The 25,773-nt window shown below is 41.5% G+C and overlaps 1 protein-coding gene across 1 annotated transcript in view; it reads left to right on the plus strand.

Moving 5' to 3' along the window:
* Positions 1–580: 580 nt before the first annotated feature.
* glrbb (glycine receptor, beta b) overlaps positions 581–25,773 on the plus strand; it is a 46,514-nt gene continuing 21,321 nt past the window's right edge. Inside the window, exons 1-5 of the mRNA XM_033633691.2 lie at positions 581–1,019; positions 6,203–6,341; positions 12,074–12,180; positions 15,197–15,264; positions 22,931–23,157. Of these exons, the coding sequence (XP_033489582.1) occupies positions 6,220–6,341; positions 12,074–12,180; positions 15,197–15,264; positions 22,931–23,157 (524 nt within the window). The 5' untranslated portion in view covers positions 581–1,019; positions 6,203–6,219. The remainder of the gene's footprint in view (positions 1,020–6,202; positions 6,342–12,073; positions 12,181–15,196; positions 15,265–22,930; positions 23,158–25,773) is intronic.

Raw genomic sequence — 25,773 nt, forward strand, 5'->3', positions numbered from 1 at the left:
TTCAGACGAACTGCAAAGAGACACAAAACAACCACAAGGAGACATAAATTGACTACAAAAAGATGCAAAACAGCAAAGACGAAGAAGAAAAAAAGGCAAAACCTTTACAAATTGTGTGTGTCTTGTTCCTATGTATGAGAGGTGGTGGGGCCTTTTGTGTCTCTGTGCTCAGGGGCCCGTTGTCTCATGATCCGCCCATGTATGTACGAAATGATACCTTAAAATATGATCTAAAAATACAGATGTGTCCTTTTTTTTAATCATTTTCTTATTTATTTAATATTAAGATGATCTAATGGCCTAAACTACATAATAAATGAGTCCATGTAAGATGATTCTGGTGTTTGAATACCACAGAATTATCAATAATAAATACCAGAGGAAGCCAGCAGCCTATACCGCCTGAGCCTCAACTATATTGCATCCATAATTTTACTGTCGCTCTCTGCTTTATGGTCTATTCAGCCCTCACTGTTCACGTCCATCTGCCGATAAATACCACAGACACTGCCATAAATACTGAGGCGTTTGCCCCCATCACGTAAATGAGAGCATTTCTTTATTTCCCCGGCGTTTAGCAGCGGCTGTGTCTGTGGAGGTGGAGGCGGAGGGCGGCTGTCCGTGGTGCTGCTGCTGCTGCTGCTGATGATGATGATGGGAGGACTGATGCTCTCCGGCTCCGTGCACAGCCGCTACTGCGCATGTTGCATGACAGGTACCACGCAAGCCTCCATCTTGGGCATCCCGAGCTGAGGCGAAAGGGCAGCAGCAGCCATATACACACTGAAAATAACAACAAAGCGGGCGCGGTGAGAGACAAAAAAAAAAAGAAAAAGAAAAATTGGCAATTTGCCGAGATGTAACTTTTCACCAAATTGATTCAACAGAGGAGAGAGCGGAGAGCAGCATGGGAAGGAAAGACAGCGGCTGGTCTGGAAGGCTCTGTTAACGATTACTACACTGTGTCAGCTTCACTGCCTCCAGTTTCCTGAGGAATTGACAGGTGACAAAGCCAAACGGTAAGTGGGAGTGTTTGCCGTGTTTTGTGACCGACGACTTTCTTGTTATTTATGTTCGTGACGCGCGCTCGTGTGATGTGTAATCGCATGCTCACGTCCATATGTGGTGGCATCTTCCTCCTCCTGCATCCCCCCCGTCATGGTGGTCGCTGTTTGCTGCTCGCACTCTGCTCCTGTGATGCTCAGGCTGTGGCCAAGTGGCAGCCTCTGCTACTTTACTTTTCTCTTGTTCCAAAGAGAGGCGATGCATCCAGCAGCCACAGGTTGTGACTGCCCTCGGTAGTCTGCAGAAACTGGGTGTTTGGTATGGGGTGCAGATCAGTATTTTGATGAGCATAGCAAGGGCCTAGCATAGCACGTGGGGTAAAGCATTTGGCAGATCAAAACACCAGATATTAAATATTGAATGCATCAAATCACATAGCATCAGCTTCTAAATAATCATTCACCTAAATAGTCTCATCTTCTTATGTGAATTATTTTTGTATAGAATGACATATGTATGGTCCAGATTCTAAAAATGCACAGCCAGTGGAAATTATATGGATTTGCTTACTGACCTTGGACCTATAGGGCGCACCATGTAAGGCTGCTTGAGTCACTGTCAGCCACTTTATGACAAAGCCTTTGCAGTTTCACATTGCCAGTAGTAAAACACAGAGAGATGAATGAGTTTTGAAACTGGTCCAGTGTTGATTAGGCGCTGCAGCCGATAGCGATTAAATGTAAGGTATATGTGCACTGTAAATGTCCATCCACTAAAGACCTTATTTTAGAGTCACTGGCACTCTAATTATAATTCTAAGTGTCTGACAACATTATAGAAATGACCATACAGATAAAGACCTTTTGTTTAAGGGTAAGATCCTAGAAATAGCCCTGAAATCACGATCGCAAAACCCACCAACCTCCATTTCAACAAACACTAAATATCTGGGGGAAAAAACACAGCCAGTGGATGTTATATGGGCAGAGCAGAACTGCTTACAGACTCTGGACCCATGGGGCACACTTTGTAAGGCTGCTTGAGTCACTGTCCGCCACTTTATCTCAAAGCCTTTGCAGTTTAACATTGCCGGTAGTAAAACACAGAGAGACGAATTACTTTTGAAATTGGTCCATTATTCAGTAAGAGAGCGCTGCAGCTGGTATTGGTGACCACTTTAAATATAAGGTATTTGCGCACTGTAGCTGTACGTCCACTAAGGGGCTTGTTTTTGCCACTGACAGGCTCTAACTGTTACTCAAAGTGTCTCACACCATCATGGAAATGACCTTACAGATGTTTGTTCAACCAGAAACAGCCCTAAAATCACCATAGCCAAACCCACCAGACTCAATTTAACTAAACAAGAATTCTGTGGATACAAAAGCACAGCCAGTTGATATTATATGGGCAGAGCAAAATCGCTTATTGACCTTGGACCCACAGGGCACACCATGTAAAGCTGCTTGAGCCACTGTCTGGCACTTTATCTCAAAGCCTTTGCAGTTTAACGTTGCCAGTAGTAAAACGCAGAGAGATGAACAACGTTTGAAATTGGTCCAGTATTCACTTAGAGAGCGCTGCAGCCGGTAGTGGTGAAACAGGCTTCAGTGTGACCATTTAAATGTAAGGCATTTGTGCACCTTGGGCTTATTTTGTCCACTGACAGGCTCTAATTGTTATTTTAAGTGTCCGACAGCATTATGGAAAGGACCTTACAGATGTAGAGGTTTTTGTTAAAGAGTGTGAACCCTTTTGTTTAACCAGAAACAGCCCTGAAATTGCTATCGCCAAACTCCAAACTCGTTATATGAGCAGAGCAGAATTGCTTATTGACCTTGGACTCATGGGGCACACCATGTGAGGCTGCTTGAGTCACTGTCTGCCACTTTATAACAAAGCCTTTGCCAGTATACCTCAATCAGGAGAGGCTCCTACTGAGAGAAAATAATATTTATTTACATGTGCACATAAGTATGAGAAATATGAAAAGTCTTTGGTGATTAGACCCCATGGTGATGTCATCTATTCCAGGAGGGTGGTAAAGATGTAGTAGATCAGGGACCCCAAGTCTTCCTGATTGAACTTATGCTGAGCTTCATTAAAACAAAGAGAGATAAACGATGTTTGAAACTGGTCCAGGATTCACTAAGAGAGAGTTGCAGCTTGTAGTGGTGAAACAGGCGGCGATGTGACCACTTGAATGTAAGGCATTTGTGCAGTTTAAATGTACGTCCACTAATCTTATTGTTAAGGAGTACGATCCTTTTAATTCAGCCAGGAACAGGCCTGAAATCTGTATCACCAAACCCACCAGACTCCTTTTAACTAAACTAAAAAAAAAGCACAGCCAGTGGACACAATATGAGCACAGCAGAATTTCTTACTGACCTTGGACCCACAGGGCATAACATGTACGACTGCTTGAGTCACTGTCAGCCACTTTATGACGAAGCCTCTGCAGTTTAACATTGCCAGTAGTAAAACACAGCGAGGGTAATGTTCTTCAGTGGTGGCACAGTTGACTCAGGCAGTGCCAAGGTCAATTTATGGACTCAGTCTCTGCTGAACCTACATTTCTTTGCACAGGAATCAGTTTAGCATGGGTGCGCACGTTGGTCTGGATATATCTTACAGTGTAGCCAAAGTGGTGCTCTAACTGTGGGGGGCACAGAGCCAGTGTGGGCGGGTGTGTGGATTACCAGGGGGAAAACAGAGTTGGTGCTGTCATGTTTACATTTATTTCACTAAGATTCAACATGGATCCCTTTTTTAAGTTGCTTCCCCAGTTATTGTTAATGATTGATGGGTTTGGGGTGCGTAAGGTTTTTTTGGTGTCTGAAATGGGGCGTTTAAGAAAAAGTTTGAGAACCACTGAGCTATCCAGTTGTAGTACACACAGCAAAGTGCACCTGATCAAGAAAATTAAAGAAGTTCCTCAAATCTGCTCCAGTACACCATGAATTAGTCACCCCCCAAACAAAAAACAGCCTCCAGTAAGTCTTGGATTAAGGCTAAAGTTTAGATAATACTGGAGAGAAGAACTTAATTGTAATGAGCTTATCTTTTAGTATTTTTTTGTATTAAAAAGACATAGGTTAACTTTTTATATTATCACAACTGCATAAAACCCACACTACAGTGATACATCTCTTTGGTCATCAGTTGATCCACTAGATTGGGAAGACAAAGAAACATTATTTCCACTGTTAATTGTTGCGATTTTCCTCATTTTTCTCACAACATACCAAGTTTACTTCCTCACGACTCTGAAAAACTATTAAAAATGTAAAAACTAAGAATGCAACGTCGTCCCTCAAGGGGTCCCATCACAAGGCAAATATATCTTAAGAATAGGAAGATGATTTGTTGTGAGGAAATTCACAAAATAGGAAAGCAGAAGACAAAACATTTGTTATGATCAAGACTATGGTTATTATTTATTGTTTTGACTTTTTAGATACTTTTTCTCATGAATTACTGAAGAGTTTTACCCCTTTAGGACTCAATAAACCTTTTCTACAGCAGCATTTTGACTTGTCATAGTATGAAAAGCACAGGTGTAACTGATAACACTGACGATGGCTTGGTTAGGTGTCCCAGTAAGCTCCCAGTCTCCACAGCCTGCTCTAAGTGGAATTCAGCTATAGGTAATGTTATTAAATACACCTGTGGTTTTCTTGCTATTAGATGTAAAAATGTCTGCTGTGAGAAAGCTCAGAAAGGAACAACTTTCTTTTGTAAATCTCATCACATCTTAAAGACACATGTGACCTGTGATAAAGGGCCGGAATGGGACATAGCTTGCCAAAATGTGCTGTAAGTTCATGCCAGTGGTGATATTTCAACGTGATGTCATGTAGAGAAATGCCAGAAGGATGATGGGACGTAGGAATTGTAGGTCACATAAGAAGCAGTTTCCACGAAATGTGTTTTTTTTTTTTTTTTTGCCAAGTTAAACATCCCCATCACTCCAGCTGCTGCCATCCGATACGTGTGGGTCACTTTTGACGTATGTCGGCCACTCTCTCCTCCAACCAACTCCACATTCTGCAGGAATCTTCCAAATCGATGAAACAGTGTAGAGTTAGCTTGGTTTGAGGCAAGGTGTTTGCATGGGCGCAGGGAGCGCTGAACAGAGCGGAGCAAACGATTTCCACTGGAGAAGATGATGATCAATGTGCAGGCGAGGAACAGTCGGGGAGTTACTGGGCCAAGGCGGAGAGAAAGTGAGGGAGAGTGTCTCTGTCTAGACAATAAACTGCTTCAGTTAATATACAGTCTTGCCGGCAGGGTGGGGGGGTGGAGGTGGGGGAATGGGGTGACTGTTGGCGTAGCTGTTGGTCTCAGTGTCCTTTTGCAATGAAAGGGCACTGGTTTCCTCGATGGGGAATGAATCACACAGGTACTGTGCCTTCGAGCTGATTAATGGCCCCTATCAAGAAATGCAAAAACGCACTGCCTGTGCATAGAGGTGTACATTTGTATATGTTTAGTTCTGCTACTGTTTGACCCGGCTTTGGATTCTCCAACAAAGAGATTTATGGCGAACACACAAGACCACATTATCTCCCACATTTTAGTATGTGTTGTGTGAGAACGTATTGAGCTACAACACCATGGCTGTCATAGATCAAACCAAATGATATCGTTTATAAAGATCCCGATAAACAACTGTGGCGATAAGAAAGAGAATCTACGTCTGCGTGCAGAAACAGCATAATTTAGCCTTTCTCTGCAGGTTCCAGACTAAAGCGAAGGGTATTTCAGGGTCACATTCACCTGACGAGTCCTGAATGACCATCGTTATTCAGGTGCATCACTCCACTGATTGGATTTGTGCTTGACCCTGCACTACTCGATTAAACCATGTCGGATTGATTAGTTTACATTTCAGACATTTACTGTATGTGACATATCCAGAGTGAATGGGAATGCATGCAGCAGGAAAGCAAAGACAAAAGTCACAGTGTAGATGAAACAGATAAAGCAGCCCGCAGCTCTATCCTCCCAGCAAGGGCGAAGCTTAGGCAGCCACTGTCTTCTGTCACAAGTGCAAATGAATGCTGAGATTTGTTGAATGTGACGAGAATACAATTCAGTGTGGGTTATTAAATTGCACGCCATTAAGCCGGAGCAATTTAAATGCTGTGGCCTCTTCCCTTTATTTAAACAGTTTGTTTTTTTCCCTCCACAGGCTCAACCCACAGCAGAATGGGCATTAAGAAGCTTGCCATCTTTCTCCTGGTCCTCTCTCTTTGTCTAGAGGGAGCATCTGCCAAAGAAAAAGGGACGAAGAAGGGAAAGAAGAAAGGAAAGCAGGTTTACTGTCCATCGTAAGTACGGGGCAAACGACACCATGGGCTGTCACACAGTGCAAATGACAACATTATGTGCTTCATGTAGCCACAACAGACATCAAACAGCTGTTGTCATTGCTTGGCAGAACCCTCAGTGAATAATAAACTGACCTTTATGTGGGACACTAGTGAAATTCTCCCTTAATGTCCACTTGAGGTGCACAATATTGGCACTTGAATTGTAACGTTGGTATTTTTCAACCTGGACTCTATTTTCCATGTTTTTGTGTCTGTGTGACTAATGGAGATGGGGATTTTTGAAACTGGTCCAGTTTTGAGGGAGAGAGCTGCAGCCAGCAGCAGCGAAACAGGCTGAAATGTAATAACACGGGGCATTTGTGCACCATGTAATTCCACTAAAAGTCCTTATTTCTGCCACTGACTGGTTCGAATTGTTATTATACTTGTCTGACTACATTATGGATTGGACCATACAGAGACGGACCCTTTTGTTAAAGAGTAAGATCCTTTTTGGTAAACCAGAAACAACCCCTAAATTACTATCGCAAAACCCACCAGGCTTCATTTAAATAAGCAGCAATTTTGTCATTGTAAAACACACTTCCTTCAGAGTTGACAGAAACAACATAAAACTCAAAAAATGCTGTCTTAGTTCATCTTTCTACTGTTTCAACAATCATCAACTCTGTTTTGGTTCAATAATCCCTTAAGTCAGCTAGTTAGATGTGAAAATACGCTGGCTCTATACACGCTAAAGTTACTGTTTATTGAATGGAGTCTGGTGTTTTTGGTGGTGGCGATTTCGGGGCTGTTGCTGGTTTAACAAAAAGGATCTTACTCCATAACAACCATTATAAACCATAATGTTGTGAGACACTTATAATAATCTCAGCCTGTCAATGGCAAAAAACAAGCACTCTAAGTAGACGTACATTGAGGGTGCACAAATGCCCGAGTTTTTGCTTTGCTGTCAGTTTTGTGGCCTCAGGCTGAAGTGCTCCTCTCAATGCTGGACCAGATTAAAAAACTGTTCTTCCCATTAGTCACATGGGAAAATGAGGTCCACATTGAGAGATACTTACATTCAGTGAAAGCTTAACTTAGTCTGTTTTACACTGGATGGATCTTACTCTACAGCCTTTATCCACCAGCCATGTTTGACCAGATCTCATTAGCTGCTTCACTGCAGAGCTACTCAAGTCTGACATGAAACTCTAACACAGTCAGTTAGTAGCCATGTGAGTCCCAGAAATTAGCACCAAATCCAGCAGAAGAGTGTGGTATTGTGACATGATTGGAAAATGTCCTTTTTTACTCTTTCTGAGTGTCTGCAGCTGGTAACATATGCCACTGTGTGAGAGAGTGTTGAAGGAATACTTCAGCCCCTAACTGACCATTGGTATGTCAGTTACTCACCCTGTGTTATGTTGAATTCATGGAGAATACATTGTTTTTCTCACATGCCTCAACGGTGAAGAATAAATCCAAAAACTGAGAAATTTATCAATGAATTGGAGTCATAGGGTCTGCATGTACTGTATACATCAGTTTACATCTCACACAACTCCTGCAGTTTAATCCAAGTCTTATTGATCCAATTGTATGCTCACTACTTCCCAAACAGACGGCTCTTGACAAGAGGAACTGAACTAAAAGTGAAATTTATCTATGCTCTCTTCAAAGCCAGACTCCATTGACAAAAATAGTAATTTTACCTCGCTGAACACAGAAGCTGCTGGTCTATGGCTGCCTCAATCAGTTGGTTTGCTTGTGGTGCATGTGACTTTGGTGTTTTAAAGGGTTAGCTCAGATTCAGCAGTCACATAATGACACAAACAAACTAACTGATCGAGGCAGTGGTAGACCAGCAGCTCCTGAGTTCGTCAGAGTAAAATGACAGTTTCTGTGAATGGAGTCTGGCTTTGAAGAGAGCATAGAGTTTCCTTGTCGAAAACAGCTGTCTGTTTTGGAAGTACTGAGAATACATCTCAAGGCAATTGAATCAAACGCAACTGGACTTGGTTTTGTCTTAGAAGACGTTTCACCTCTTATCCAAGAGGCTTCATCAGTTCATGCTTGTCTGACTAGGCTGGAACTAGTCTGACAAACTGGTGTGGAAGCACCCAGGTATTTAACCTCTGGGGAGGTCTTCACAAGGCCAATGATATGAAGACTAAGAATAAGATTGGATAAATGAAACTTGTATTACACTCAGGGTTGGAAATTTGCACCTGCCACCAGCCAAATGCTGATAAAATTTGCAAGTGGCTGATAGATTTGCTGACTTTCCTGGCCCAAAAAAACCCAATGGAAATCTATTAAGTGGCTAGTAGATTTTGGAATCCACCAGCCAAAGTGGCAGGTGGACAAAAAAGTTAATTTACAACCCTGATTATACTGCATGAGTTGTGTTAAAATTTGTAAACAGATGTTCTGCTGTTGCCTGTTGGCCGTTTGCTAAGCCCCGCCCCTTTGTGATGGTCCGACAAGCTGTTGGAGTAATCATGGAGCCCTCACTGTGACTAACTGCACCCCCTGTAGTAATATTATCATATTTTTGGAAAAATTAAAGAGTGATTCCAGAGAGAAGCAGACAGAGGGGTCTACAGTCTGTGTTTGAAGGATATATCCAGGATGTCAAACTGACTCAGCAGCAACAACAGGTTAAAAAGACAAAGATAGTTAGAAGCTAAAGCCGAACTATAGGCTACAGATCACAGTGTAAAAGTGAACCACCACATCACTGCTGATCGCCACACAAGACAATGAATATAAAGGGAAACTTTGCTGATATTGAACCATCTGTGTGGCATCACAGTGTGTGCAGATGAACGGTGTTTGGCTTCGTCTCCGTGCCACTGCCAGTACCTGGACCTCCAGGGGAAGTCAAACAGTGTTCATCTGTGCACACTGCGATGACACACAGCTGGTTCAATATCAGCAAAGTTTCCCTGCTTCCCTTCACTGGTTCCTCACTGTTATAATCATTTAAAAGCAAAAGCAGCATGTGTATACATTCAGTAGGCTATATCTTCAGGAGCTAGCTAGCTAACCCTACACTTTTCAGGGTTCGATTTTGGTTTTGGAACAGGGAAGAAATGTATATCTTTTTCCAACCTCTCCAGGTAACGAGTATCATTAATACACAACGTGCCCCAGGCACAACATTTAGCTCCAAATCCACAAAACCAGCCTGAAAATGGAGGAAATCTGAAACGACTGCATTAGAGTCAATGGAGCACAGCTGTGTTGTTGTCGGACCCTGGTCTGAGCTGGCCTGATGCTTTTTATGATTGGCCAGTCTGCGTTGCGTCCTGGGGCAGGACTTTGAGTAGGGTCAACTTGGACCCTGATTACTTCAATTCATCAAGAATTTTCTCCGTTTTTGTATTCTTCGTTTACTGGAAGCGTGTGTTTTCTTCATAAATTCAGTGCACGGGGTGAGAAATCAAAATACAATTAGTCATTAGAGTGGTGAAATATTCCTTTAAATCAACAAGGAGGTTGTCAGTTAAACTACGGAGGTAAATTCTGTACACGTCTAATAACAGAATGAACATCAATATGTCCTAACATACCTCTTGGACTGTCCATAATCTTTATGCCGTGCTGCACCCCTACTTCCTTAAATGGTAACAAATGGCTCAACAATGAAAGTTCTTGAAATGAGGGAGAAGCCGTTTGATGTAGTCCCAGTATTGGCAAGTGTAAGCTGTATGACATATTTCGAGTTTAGTGCTGCGGATGCCTTTGTGGATCAAGGGAACCACTTGGTTCCAGTTTAGCAGTTGTGCTTGAGGTTGTCAGAAGGGTCTGTTAAAAGAGAGAAAAAAAGAGGTTTAGTGGATAGGAATTATGTGTTTCACTTTGATCAGAGGAACCGCAGAACATACACACACTGCGCTGCATTCCTGTGGAGCACTTTAACTCATCCTCAGTGCATGATAAGGTTTACATAATGATATGTAAAGTGCTTTGAGAGGGGGAAATTCTTTGGCAGGAGAATCATTGCCACCCACAAGGAGGCTTTCTTCTTCTCCTTTCCCTCCTGCCAGATCCTGTTCTCCCCTTTCCCTCATTGTTTTTTCATCTGTCAACCACCGACAACAAATGATGTTTGGCTGAATGTCTCTGAGAGTCACCGCTTTATGTGATGCTGGTTATTGTTAGTAGACAGCTGTTTTGGGATATTTTGCAGAATGGTTCAAAGGGAAACTTTCACTTTGGTTTCAATAATAAGTGAATACACACAGGACAAAATACTGATTGTCTTGACAAGACATTTATACTCTTTGCCACCCACATGGCAGATCTATTGACTCAATTATTTACAGGATTTTTCACAAAGCAGCTTAAAATAAATGTAGAAAAATATGGGAAAATTGTTATGAATTGTTTACTTTGTAAATTATTTACAGTAAATACATTATCATTATTATTAATAACATACACATACAAAAGCATTTCCTCACATTATCTAGCCTCAGTTGTTCTGTGTTTGGTGCTAATTAGCAAATATTAGCATGATAACAAGCTAAGATACTAAACATGCTGTGTCTCAAATCAGATAGACCACTTCCATTAGTACACTTAAATGTAGCACACTGCACACACTATGCACTTAATTGCATAGAGCACAAATTCTGACAGGGTGGTGTTGTCTTAAATCAAACACAGCTGTTGCGCATGCAATGCAAATGACGATCACAATATCAGATTTCAACTGTGTGAAGCATTATAGCTAACATTTGAAGGCCGACTGACACATATGCCTGCTATATCTGCATGTTTGTTCAATTGCTGTCTTCTGTATTTATCATTGATTGTATTAAGAATGAAGATGCTTTTACGGCACGTCTCTATATCTATAAATGTCCGTGGTTGATACCAGCTGGCTGATGCTGAATGTATTAAACTGTGACCTTGAATTGATGTCTGAGGGGAAGTATGGACCCCATGGCTGGTTGGGAACCAACGACTTAGACAATATAGCTAACACCACAACGCATGTTGCCACTCTTAGTTAGCTAGCACGCTAATTTTAACATTCATGTTATCGCTTGCAGTCCCAAGTTTTTACAGAATTAACTCAGTTAACAAACTGATGGCTTCTATCTGACAATAGTATCCTGGTTGTCTGTGGCCCTCCTGCCTCTTCTGCTACATAGGCAACATTGGCAGCCATTCAGGGCGACAAGTTTAACTACAATGAGAGAGCTGTTGTTCATAGAAACGGAGCGTTGTATTTCTACATGAATTCACGTATAGTTAAGTTAATCACACGTTCACTCCGCTCGGCGCTCTGCTGCTCCGTCTCCCCAGACAGAGTGCCCAGAGTGCGCTCTGCCACTGCAAGAGTGTGATGCTCGGGATAACTGAATGGTACCCTAAATATCAGCATGTTAACATTGTCACTGTGAACTTGTTAGCATACTGACTTCAGCATTTAGCCCAAAGCACAGCCGCAAGTGTCAAAAGGTGTTATGCAACTGTCCTGGAAGATGAAAAAAATGTCTCCTATCTGCCTGAAGGATCATGTCGACCTCTCCAGTCAACATTGCCCACATGGTCCAAATGTTAAAAGCTAATTTAATCCCTAACTGGTAACGCTCTCAGGTTATAGTGTAATCAAAGAGTATACACAGTAAAAGTGGGTGAGCTGTGCATCTGCACTGTTCATCTGCCAGGAATGTGACCTGCTAATGTAATCGTGCCTGCAGTTCCCTCTCTGCCTTTTTTGTTTGCAGACAGCTGTCATCTGAGGATCTGGCCCGAGTCCCTGCGAATTCAACCAGTAACATCTTGAACAGGTTACTGATCACCTATGATCCCAGAATAAGACCCAACTTCAAAGGCAAGTCTCTTTCCCTCTTCATCTGTCTCATCTATTCTTAATTTACATTTTTGCTGCAGCGCTGTCATGCTAATTAAAGAAACGGGTATACTATGAATATTTACCTCCAGATTTCTTTCATAAACTCAGGGCAGGAGCAGGTATATGCATAAATGGTGCATGAGACATTAATGAAAATGAATTTCCTGTCATGCATACACTTGCATATTTAACACGTACAACACTGTAACAATAAGCCGATGTTCTTGGGTTGGCTGTCTTCCCTGAGAGGCAGTTTAACATTCTGATGATTGACACACACAAGCTGTTATGGGAATGAAATCTTTAATTTAAAGGGAAAATTCTCCACATTTTATGTAGATGTCAAATCAGTGCTGATGATAAAATGCAGTAAATTAGAACAATAAATTCTTTAGTGCATGTCATATTAACCAAGAAAGCAGAGTTTTCTGCTAGCATGGAGCCGTGCTGGCACTGCCTATATGTACCAGGATGCATTGCGGTGAACTTCTGATGCCCAGCAAAACATAGTGTGGCCTACTCAGGCAGGCTATTGAAGTAACGTCACAGAGACTCCATGGTACGAACCAGCATGAAGCAAGATGGCAACATCTCTTTATTATTTTTTCAGCATTGTCAACAGCATTGTCATTTTTTACCTTTCACAATAAAAGCCCAATTTAAATTCACTCATCATTTTGCTCAAAGGGCACTTAAGAAAATAGCTTACAATAGTGACAGGTGACAGAAATACTTATTTAGTGGTCATCTGCCCAACTGTTATGCATAGTAACGCAGAAAGGCACACACTCGGTGGCTCACGTTACCGCTCTTCTCTCACTGTCGCCAACACCACGCCACAAAAACTGCCACGCTGAACTTTATTGCAGCAGAATGATTCAGTTTCTGTTGGCATCTGGGGGCGATTTGAGCATCGCATCACTAGTCCTTGTGTGCTCTCCACATGAGGTTCTGCGGACTGCCTGCAGGCTGCCGATGGGCCATTGGTGGGTCATTGGCCATATCCTCATGCACAGCAGTCCCAGCCTCCGCCTGTCTCTGCTGCATATTTTGGGGGTATACTCTGGCTCAAATGAATATGACTGAATATCCAAGTCAGCCAAAACACTGTCAAAAAAACTGCAAAATGTATCCTCATCCAAAACATCGTCTGCGCTCATGTTTTGGAATATTATTTTCACTGCTGGACATGTAGCTAGTATTCAAAGAAAACAAGAAATTTCTGTTTTTCTAGAGCAGTGGTTCTCAAATGGTGCGATGTAGCACACTGGTGTGCCGTGATGCCAGTCCAGCTGTGCCGTGGGATTTTGTGATAACCACACATTATTTTGGCAATATTCAATTGGGCCAGTATAAAAAGTTATGAATGAATTTTTAATTGACTATCAGTATGTTGTGTGCATCCATATCCTAATAAAGAGGCAAACTCTGGCTAAAAAATGTAATTTAATTGAATAAAAAACCTTCATGGGGAACCTATTGGTCACTGTTTGCACGTGGGAATTATAAGTGTTTGACACATTCAAAGCCCTGATTGGCAGCCAGTGTGAGAGATGATAACATTTAAAAGGAGAAAGCCATGAGTGGGACAATGGATCGCTTTATTGTGCGGAGCAAATTACAGCAAAGCACCAGCGAAGACGACGTACCATCAACAGAAAAGAAACGAAAAAAATGTTCGTAGACACTATCATGAAAGTTACCTGTCTTATTTTTATTGTGTTATGTTACCACTCATCTAGATTACGCACCCTGCCCAAGCTGAAGTAGCCTGTAGTGTAGTTTTTCCTCCTTCCAGCTACTTCAATGTTACATTAAATGACGGCACTGGATAGAGGAGGAACGACTGACTGTGCAGCTGCTGAACTGTCAGTAGAGCACACACTGAGGATTTTATTGCTTCAATAGACTACACTTACCATTAACACTGATGAGACATCCACATAAAAGAGAGTGAATTTTCACTTTAAGACAGTCTGAAATCTTAAAAAACAAAATAGAGTGTGAGGGCTTGTATATTATATTAAATTGCTGTTATTTCAATTCTCTGCCTATAGAATCTACCAGTTTTTCATTTTCTCTGGCCCCCAAGTATCCATACAGTGTTTACAGTGTAAATGTCACACTGAACCAGGCTTCAGTCTAACAGAGGCAGCCATAAAAATAACAGAGAGGTGATTGACGACCTCTATGTCTGACTTATGGTCTCACCAGTCTTGAGGTAGTTTCCATCCTCTGGCACTTGGCAGCTGAAGCTCTATCTGGGACTCAATCTTTGATGCATTGTGAGCAGAATCAGCTCCCTCTCTGACTGCCTGCGACCAGTCCAGCAGCCAAACATCTGCTCTTGATTTCAGGGTGGGCTGAAAGCTCCCCATCCATTAACATCTATGTCATAATCTCCCAAATTACATCCTAAACTGCGCCTTGTGCATAACTTTGCCCGGGCCTATAAAATGGTGAGCAGCTTTTATGGAGCCTATGGAGAATTTTAAGTTAACACCAGAAGTGTTTGTAGAATATTAGTTAGTGTGCTTGGTTGCATTAATGCATGGTTGTTTCGAGCTCTATGCCACCTCCATATTATGCACATTAATTTAGTGAATTGCATGATAGAATTTATCCTGTAAAACTCCTGATCCTCCAGTAAACACCTCAAAAGAAATAATTTATTCAAAGGCGGACGAGCAGTCAGCATTCATAAAGGGTTTTATTAGTTTATGCTAAAGGCTGAGCGGAGAGAGATGCCAGTATATATGTTTACGGCATTAGCTTAGCAGAGGAGATGAGACTGGCTTTTCATTACTGATCAGTAATGCAATCAATTGAATTACCAGGTACATTATGTATAAATAAAGACTTACAGGGTTTTACAAAGCATACTGACACTTCCTGTAAGCTACAAGCGCAGCGGTTCTGCACGCTTATTGCAAAGCAGCTTTAAAACACAGCGGACTCAATACTACAAACTCTTCTCTCCTTTTTCTAAATCCAGGGATTCCTGTGGAAGACCGAGTGAACATTTTCATCAACAGTTTTGGCTCCATCCAAGAAACGACTATGGTAAGAATCCACTTCATCCCTGCTTCAGCCTGACAGTATTGATAATCAATACTTCTGCCAATCAGACGCAGTGGATGAGCGCTGAAAACTGCTTTATCCTGGGACTTTTAAGGAGGATGCATGAGCATGTTTTCTGGCCGGTATCAGACCATTTAGCGGTAAATCATTATGAAGACTGGAGTTTTCATGCCCCATTTATCTGATGGCTTAATTGCTGATAAAGAAGTGCAGTTTAAATGCTAGTGAGCAGATTAAACTCAAGGACGGCGCTGGGTCGAGTCTTGATCACTTAGGAAAGAATAAAGAGAACATTCTTGAAGGTTTCTAATGAGCCCGGCTTACTGGTGTGTTTTAATTTAAAGCTGCTGGGAGGAGCCAATAAACATTAAGTGTCTCTGTCTCAGTAAATATGTTCAATTATGTGACACGATAAGGGAAATTAATGCAGTGTAGAATCCACTGATTGACTTTATTCTGTCTCATGAACTCCTCTGTACAGGGCAGTTTTACAGGTTGTCATTTAGAAAGTCTTTTCCCAAAAGAAGACCCACATTGTCACAGAATAATTGAAAGCATAGTACTCAAACAAGCCTGAAATCTCACACAAATCATGGGTCATAAATTCAATTCTTGAAAATTTGACCTTTTATTACAAGTACAATGGTTTTTATATGATTTTCACTGAAGAATGCATCCAAAAAAATTGTGTGGTTTGTATGAAGCACTCAACAAATTAGGTTTAGGGAAAAGAATCATGGTTGGGCGTCATCATGTTACGTACTTTACATGAAATTATGTAGGTTTAGGAAAGTAAAGTAGGTTAGTTTTAGGAAAGTAAAAGTATGTAGGTTAGGTCTCGGAAAGTTAAGTTACGTAGGTTAGGTCTCGGAAAGTAAAGTTATTTAGGTTAGGTTTAGGAAAGTAAAGTTATGTAGGTTGGGTTTAGGAAAAGAATCATAGTTGGGTGTCGTTACATTACGTACTTAACTTAAAGTTACGTAGGGAACATATTTTGCTGAGGGGTGCTGTACAGTATAGATATGTGTGCGCATGCTTACAGGCACTACTGCTGTACATACTTACATTGGTGTTCCAAAGAATGTGCGCTTCTTTGCCTCAGACACAATTTTATCTCTGGACTGCGTATGCCAAAATTTCTCCTATTTGATTTTCAATGGTGTCGGACATCCAGTTGTCTCTTCGCTGAGGCCACTCATATCCTCTGGGCAAATCATTGTGTTGCGTCCGCTCATTGTCCGCTCCGTCAATAGCTGCTATAAAACTTTATCCTGCAGTCAAAGTCACTTGTGTCAAAGGAACTAAAAAGTATCTCCAAACCTACTGTCCTGGCAGATTTCTAGTTTTTCTGCCCTTGAGCCCATGAGTTATCATAAAATAGCCAGTTATGTACAGACTGTGTTGTTACATCCCTTGTCAATAGAGGATGCTGCAGCACCCTCAGCACCCACCTTCCTGCGCCCATCTACTTAAGGAAATGTGACGACGTGATGATGTACTGCACTCAGAGTTTACTTAGTTCATATGGGACACGAACACCAGTCTGCTGGGGGAAAGTCATATGTTTGTTTGACCCATCCATCAACCCAACTTGCCTCGTAATGCGGACTTTCACTCTTTATATTACTTTCTTCTTTGCTCCTGTCCACGCATCTGTCACGTTATCACAGCCTTCATGATTACGTCGGTTATATACAAATTCTGGTCCATTGCTTTTTGTAGATATTCATACAAACAGTGCATGAGAACAGCCTGACCAAAATGATTTAGCAATCAGATTTGTCAAAAACCAGATTTGCAGTTTTTGATTTGACATACCAGAAAATAAACTAAAGTATTTTTTCTAAACAAAAATAACTGAACTAACAACAGGGATGAAAACATAATTTGATGTGTTTACAAGAGCTTTCAAATTGCTATCAAATGCAGTGCTGCAGGCAAATTCCATTTCATTCACAATTTGAATATATTGGCATTGTTTGGTCAGTGTCTTTCATGCCAGATAGAGAGGACTTCAACTTGTGAAGGGGGTAAACACAATTTGAATGCGCCTCAAACAAAACAGCTAAACACAAAGTCATAGAAAAACATACAAGCTTTGAAGACTTGCAAGACATGCAGCCCATTGTGAACTGTGTGGCAGCCAGGGAACAGTTCATTGCCTTTATCCTTGCAAACCTGCTGTTTTTCTGGTGTGAGCAATCCACATTTTAGTTATGGAATATGCTGGAACAGGAACAGATACCAGGATTTAGACCTTTGCTCACAGTCTTGGATAGAGTCTGAGTCCAAAGCAGTGATCAATGTTCTCTGACTTCATTTCATGAGGAGTGACACCCTGAACAAAGCCTCAAATCATATATACTGGAATTAGAGCTGCGTAAAAATGTACTCTGGAAATATTTCTTTTGGCTGCAGATCAGTAGCGTGTGTCTGCTTGTAAAATCTTCCTTTGGAGAGTTTCACACCAGGACCAATTACAGAGCAATTAGGATGACAAATGGGAAAAAAATGGGAAGTCCTTAAAACTCAAAGTATAGAAGTGGGGGTGCAAGAAAAGAAAAACAATGAGAGGAAACAGAAAAGATAGGAAGAGGAAAGAACAAATCAAGGAGAATGGAGGAGTAAGAGACAGGCAGAATGAAGGTTTTAAAACAAAGATGGGACATTGAGTAGAAATCGAAAGACAGTGACAGAAAGTCAGAAAGTGCGGAAGACAAAAGTAAGGCAAAAAGGAACACAGAGGGAAGACAAAACCAAAGAGTGGAACACCAAAGATGAAGATGAAGGAAAACAGAAAGAGACAGGAATGAGGAAATTGAGCAGGGGAAGGTTAGTGGGAGAGGGAAAAGAAATTATATCGAGTGGAAGGGATAAAGTAAGATGAAAAAAGAAAGAAAGAGAAGCCAGGAGAAGAGATAGGATCAAGAGGGAATAACTAAGAGCCAAGACTGGGACAGAAAAAGAGAGATGAGAGACTCCCAGATGGCAAATCTGTCTTCCCTCGTCCCCCTGGACGCCCAACGGAAGACGGGAAGAAAATGAAAGTGAAGAAGGTTCAGAAGGAATCCGGGAGGAGAAGGAAGAGACAGCTGGTCACCTCTCCCCCTCAATTTATCACTCTGTGGGGTATCTGATCTCAGGAAACCCACTCTCATCATTTACACCTCCCTGGGCCAAACACCACCTCGCGTCCACTCTAGTTAACATTTCTATTTTCACTTTATAATTGTATTCATCAGTGGAGGATGACTAATATGTTGTTTTGAGATGAAATAAATTGTGGCTGTGTGTTTTTTATTGCTTCCCAGCTTGAGTGTTCCTCGTTGATTGCAGCGAGCAGGTTTGTTAAGTCTCTCCGGAATCGAATGCAGTACAGGCAGCTTGATAGCGAGCCAGAGGGAAGATATATTTCCATGTCTGGTTTTCAGAAAGGCGAAGGTGTGGGAATTGGCCCGCGTCTCCGTCAGACAGAGAAGAGCCAGCAGTAGCTATTCGTGCCGTCGCTCAAGGACTGGTTGGACATTTGGACTCTAAAATTAGGTTGTATAGAAATGACGGCAGGCTTTCCAAAATGAGATATCAACAATTTGACCACTGTTCGTTCTCCCAAAAATGTTTACTGGCAAGGAAATAAAGCACATTCTGGGTCATGGCTGAATTTATAAACCATCCTAAGACCTCTGTGTATAAAATGGTGTTAGCTGAGTTTTTGAAATTGTTTCTGCTTATACATAATGCATATACAACAGAGAAAGCTTTCTTTTGATTTCTTGTCTCCTCGTAGTCATCGTGCATCAGCATGTGTCACAACAAATTACATGGATCAGTCATTGTGTTTCTGGAGGAAAATTAGTTGTGCATGCACTGTGTATCCTGGATGTATACAGTATGGCATTTAGTTCTATTTGGGAATTATATACTCAACACTCGCACAATGCTGGATGTAATTTACTGGAGAAAACTCTAGGCTCTGACATAAACTTTAAAGAAGGGTGAAATTACCCCTCAGAGTTAAAAGAAAGCTGCTGCATTTACAGTTTGTATTTGTGTGTATAGGCAGCACAAACAACAAGTTGGTGTTAGTGCAGTTTTGGTCCAGAGGCAGAGTTTTAGTGTGAAAAATGTCCTCACTTAGTAGAAAAGAGAAAAGAGCATGAGTCTACCTCCTGTTTGCAGTATTCAACCGCATCACTAGAATAAATGTTGGCATTGTACCTTTCTGCAAACCAGAAACACTTGCTTACAACACCCGAGGCCTGTACTACGAAGCGAGTTCAACTTACCCAGGATATCTTTTCGTTATCTGGCTTGACTGACCCTAACATTGGCTGTATAGATTACCGGTACTACAAAGCTGGTTATCAACTAGCTCAGTCAGTTCTGGGTTATCCTATCCAGCCATGAGCACGTTCATGTGAAGGAGGCAGAGGTGTTAATCACGAGCGACACCATCAGAACCATGAATCAATGAATCAGTCAATTTTATTTATAAAGCCCAATATCACAAATCACAATGAATGCTAGGCTGCTTCATATCACATGATATGAAACAGTACTGAAAACCCAGAGTTAGTTAACCCTGACGTTGTCTCGCTAACTCCAAATCCTGCTTTGTAGTACAGGCCTCTGGTTTAGGTGGCACAATCTAGAAATGCAGCCGATGTGATGCAAAAAAACCCAGCTATGTTGTTTGTTGGTCTTGAACAGTGGTGTAAAGCTTGGCAGCTGTCTTGCCAAGCAATCATGCCATCCATCATCCCTCCACCTTCCAATGACAGTCATAGACATGCAATCTACTGCCTTAGAAACATTGATATGATACGTATAAAACATGGCAATGTAATGTATCTGTGGTTTGCAGAAAAGTACAATGCCAACATTTTCCTCTGGTGACTGGGCTGTAATATTACTGTATATGTGAGTAAATACACAGGCAGTTCAGCCCAGTGTGTAGGAGGATACTCTACTGGAGATAAAGGTAACATAGTGCCAAAATAAAACAAAACGAAAGAAAACTCCAACTCATAACCAATGTGGTTTCATGAAGAACAGATGCACTATAAAACTATATCGGGGTCAGTTGGCTGTTTCTCGCTCTCGAACTTGGCTGTGACTAAAGTTTCCAGTAGGAATATATGTTATGTCAGGAACAGTTAACATACATTAACAAAAAGTGAGAGAAAACTCAGCAATCACATTAGGCATATATTATTAGAAAGATGAGTATGCATCTCACTATTGCAACTGCAAGTCATATGTTGTTAATGGAGACTGGTGGCAGACCTGAGACGGACTTCTTCAGGCAAAAAAAAACAAAACACGGAAGAACATCTGAAAGAACAAAATGACGTGTTATGTAGCTGCAGCCAAGATCAGCTTAAATCAGGATGAGGCTCAACATGTTGCCAGAGATAGGATCCAATGGATGGAGCTTGTTGTGGCCTTGTGTCCCACAGGGGCCGAACAAGAAGAAGTTAGTGAGTTTAAACAAGCAGCACCCTCCAGGGATGAAAACTGAAGCTAACGTTGATGTGCCAGAAACTGCAGTTCCCCGAATGGCCACTTGAGGCTGGCTCCAAAAGCGAGTTAATCCTTGTAGACCTCCAGGTTGAAATGTCCAATTTACAGCAGGAATAAACATGTTTACAGCCTGGTACAAAAACAGTTATGGTCTTTGAAGCTAATTTCTATATTCATGACAGCTGTACAGGTGCTGAATTTTTATATAACTCATGTTTACATTTTATTAAGGCTTAAAGTTATGCATAATTAAGAGCAGGTCGCTTTGAGTGACAAGGTGATAGGGTCCTCAGCTTCTCAGTCAGATCCACCCTTCATGCCTCCTAAGTGCCAGCGTCTCCTTGAAATATGGTCAGTTTTGGTTCCAAAACACCAAGATGGTGACGGCCATAATATCAAACTTGAGGTTTCAAAACGGTGTCCACAAGGCAATGGGTGACATTAAGATAGCTACGTCCATTAATTTAACAGACTTTGCTTCTGTGTGAAACCAAAACTCAAGATTAACTCATTTTAACAGACATACTGTATTTAAGTTTGTCACATTGCGATACATCACATCACCTCATGTCAGGTCATTTTATATAACAAACATACTTAATGTAACCCAAATGATCTTTTCCTGAATCTAACCACATAGTTTTGACGTCCAAACCTAACGAAACTGAATGGTGTGAAACAAAACTGTGACCGTTTCACAACGTTGGATATCTGCACTCCCAGGCCTGCTGGTAGGTGCAGTATGCCCCATCTGAAACAGGATAATTGGGGTGGTAACAGCTGATAAAGACCATTTAATGTGCTGATAATATTCAAAAGGGATGTGTTAGACACAGTATCCAATGTTTAATACATGTGTGGTTTGAAGGGATGAGTTTCTTTGCACTGATTGACCTGAATTTGACTCTAGAATGAATTTCCAAAGGAAAAACAAAACCTTGCATGTGTTCATTCGTGTTACATTGCTGCTATAGCAGTATAATTTAACACAAAGTCCCTGTTTTTGTTTTTCATCCTGGTAAAAATGTACATGTGAACATTATTATGGTCCATTATGGGCTCTGCTGCTGATTTCACAAACGCTTACACTCCACTGTGTTCTCATTATAAGGGAAAAAATGCACCATTTGTAATCTCTAAACACCTGAGTGCAGAACATAAAGCAATGACAAATGTTGGCTTTTAGCAGACTCTACATAAGCAGCTGCATCCAAAAAATATAAAAAGAAAGAAAGAAAACAGCAACCAGTGTTATAAAAATTGGGAACAATGAGGGGATGGAAGGTAGAAGTTAATTTCTTACCCACAAACACACCCACACCCTCATACAGCTGGTATTTTGGCGGCTGTATTTGACATGTCATCCATCTTCACACTCAGCATTAATAGTCCTTCCTAACACCTGGTCCCAGAACAGCTTGAGGCACGCCATCAAAGCAGGCACACACAAAAAAACAACCATCCCAAACCCTCATAGAGTGATATTTTCCCACCAACAGCAATGTGGAAGTTTCACTAATAAGCTCTCTAATGAGGCAGTTGCTGCTTCACATGTCGCTGTTGTTGATAACATTTGACCCCTGGACTGTGTTCTGGATGTTGGCTGCTTTAAAAGTAGATGTCATGAGTGTTGTTTTGCTGCAGCTGTAAAATGTCACTCGGCACATTCAAGTGGTCTGTTGAAGTTATTGTGGAGATGTTTGCTGTGAGAAGAAAATGCTTGTCCACGACTTAAAAGAAGTAAAAAATGTAGCCCATCAATAAGGCAGAGCTGTCGTATTCTTAAAGATTTGCACTGATCTTAAAACTTTTTTCTTACTCTTTAACTGCACATCAAACTATTAGTATCAGAGAAGTCTCTAAAATGTTTTTAAAAGGGTTAAATATGCCTTTTCTTGCAGTGTAAAGGAGAGGGATCTTGAACAGGGCCCACAGGTCATGAAGATAAATTACCTGTGCACCTTCCTTTTTAAAGCTTTATGGAAAATGTGAATAGAAAATAAGCATTAACCAAATTCCATCCAGAGAGGTTCATAATCCATTTAAAAGCACCCAACTTCTGTCCAATTGTATCAACATGATACGGACATTAACCACGTCTGTGCTCGTCTGTCATACCTAACAGGATTACAGAGTCAACATCTTCCTGCGGCAGCGCTGGAACGACCCCAGGCTGAAGCTACCGCAAGACTTCAAGTCGGATTCTCTCACCGTTGATCCAAAGATGTTCAAATGTCTCTGGAAACCTGACCTGTTCTTCGCCAACGAGAAGAGCGCCAACTTTCACGATGTTACCCAGGAGAACATTCTGCTCTTCATTTTCCGTAACGGGGACGTCCTCATCAGTATGAGGTAATGACTTCTTTTCTTCTTTGTTTTTTTTTTTTGTTAAAATGTGCAAATTACAGCCAGTATTTAAGGTGCCATCCAAAGAAAGCACCTGTCCCTTTTCCAACTCTTAAACAAGGTTGATAATGTTTTGATATTAACTAATTAAAAGCCTTACCAAATATGCTCAAATCTTTGTTTTAAGGTATGCAGGTAAGGTATGCAGGTAATCATAAGTGCTTTATCGTAGGCAACTAGACTTGCTTGAGTTTCCTGAAGACGTTTCGCCTCTTATCCAAGAGGCTTCCTCAGTTCAGAAAAAAAGCTATCTACATCAAATTGGAACGACCATCGTTAAACAGAGGAGGTGGCCCACGACACCACTTATCACCCACCTTCAGTGCAGTCTTGGGATCCCTCCCCAGACGGCTCAACACCCATTCTCACCTGGTCCCATCTAACCCTAACGACACATAAGATGGCCGGGTGGGTCAATGACTCACATGTGACCTCAACGACTCTGTAAGGGTTCACACCCACACAGGGTTTAAAGCCTGCGACTCCACACCAGTCTGTTAGAAGAGAGAACAGGTGAAACGTCCTCAAGAAACACAAGCAAGTCCAGTTGCCTGTAATATAGCACTTATGATTACCATGACCTGGATGACTGAGAATCTTCACCGACCTATAGTATGCAGGATTTACAAAGAAAAGTAATCCCTCTCTATCATCGCTTGCAGCAGTGTATCTATCTGCAGAGACCCTGCTCTCTGCCTGTATTTTCTTCTTTTCTTCTTACATCACTGTCTTCAGGAGGTTCCTGGGCAGAGCACACAGGTAGCGGCCAGGTGTCAGACCATAAGCAGCACACATCTAATAGGAAGCTACAAAAACTGCAGCCACAGTGCCATAAAAATACAAATATAGCAAGGCGAAATGCCAAGGGGAGTCAATCTTGGGTTGGCTTTCATTTCTCTTGGTGACCTTACTGTTATCAAACAGTAACCAATAATTCCTGCATAGTATACCTTTAAGCACTTAATTGTTACACGATAATTACACGTCGCCTTTAGTGTCTGTTGTGATTTAAAAACATCCATACATTTACTGTATGTGCCCTTTGTAATAAAAAAAAGTTAGTTATAAACTGTAAAACGTGTCTTCTTGAAACTGAAAATTATTTTTGCCATACACTACACATATCACACAGAACCTTTACTCAAATGATAAACTGTTAGGTATGCAAATTTGTGAATCCTAGGATAGCGAAGGAATGGCTGCCTTACTCTGCCTCTGATTGGCTTACCCTGACATTCCTACCATAACCCTAACCAGTCTTCCTCCTCTTGCCTAAACCTAACCAATCCAACCAACAAAGGCAACAAGTACTAACCAGTCATAGGGAATAAAGGGCAGGTCATTCACTTACTATCTTAGGATTCGCAATTTTTGTTAGGTCCTTTATCTTATTGGTTCATTTTCATATGTGAACGTAATTGACACAATTCAGAATGTTTTTTTTTTTTAAGATATTTTTTGGGGCATTTAAGCCTTTAATCAATAGGACAGACTAGTGTGAAAGGGGGAGAGAGAGGGGGAGTGACATGCAGGAAATGGCCACAGGCTGGAGTCGAACCCGGGCCCCTGCGGCAACAGCCTTGTACATGGGGCGCCTGCTCTATCCACTAACCCACCAATGCCCCCAATTCAGAATGTTTTTAATTGAAGTAATTATTGATTTAGATATTCATCCCACTTGGAGCCATCAAAGTTAGCATATTTCCAGAAGTTTTAGTTGTAGTGCAATACCATTGTTCTGATGACCCAAAATTCTTAAGCCCCATTCGTCAGAAAGAAGAAGAAATCCCAAAGCCCATTTCTCAGACAGCCGGTTATCCCACAAACATACACCCATTGCTCTGAAGTTCCGTTTCTCTAAAAATCACCCTCCCTGCAGTCAGTTTCAGTTTCCCAGCAGCGTTTGAGCGACCAAACCCAGGTGTTTCTTACCAACCTGTCTCTGCTTTTCCAGCGATTCTTGTGCCACCACATGTGGGTGTTTTAAGCCAAAACATGGTCTATTCCTAACCATAACCAAGTGGTTTTTGTGTCTAAGCCTAACCATACATTCACTACAGCTTTGACCTCAAATATAACATAGCCATGGTTTACAGAGATGTACAATGCAAACATTTTTACTGGAGATTGGGTTGTCTAACTACAGGGAGGGTGTATTTCCAGAGAAATGGGTCTTCTGCGCAATGGGATTTTGTTTTTGGAAAACAGGCTGTTGGAGAAATGGGCTTTTGGTCCAATGGGACATTTGTCAGACTAACAGGCTTTAGAATTTTGGGCCATCAGAACAATAGGCAGTCCCTTTATTGCAGCCCACATCTTAGACGTGTGTACCATTTTGGTCTGCAAGTAGGTCTGGTGCAGTCTATGGTCTGGTGTTGAGCCCATTCATGACTGTTTCCTGTGAACATTAATGACAAATCGTGACAGAAAATGTGGATGAGATAATCGCAGCAAGTTGTTTTAAGTCCCATGTCGACTGAAAAAGATGTTGTGGAATGCATACGTCAGTCGCTATGTATTGGTTAGGGCAAAACAAAACACAACACCCCCCCTCTAAACAGA

The sequence above is a fragment of the Epinephelus lanceolatus genome, chromosome 7, assembly GCF_041903045.1.
Source record: "Epinephelus lanceolatus isolate andai-2023 chromosome 7, ASM4190304v1, whole genome shotgun sequence".
NCBI lineage: Eukaryota > Metazoa > Chordata > Actinopteri > Perciformes > Serranidae > Epinephelus > Epinephelus lanceolatus.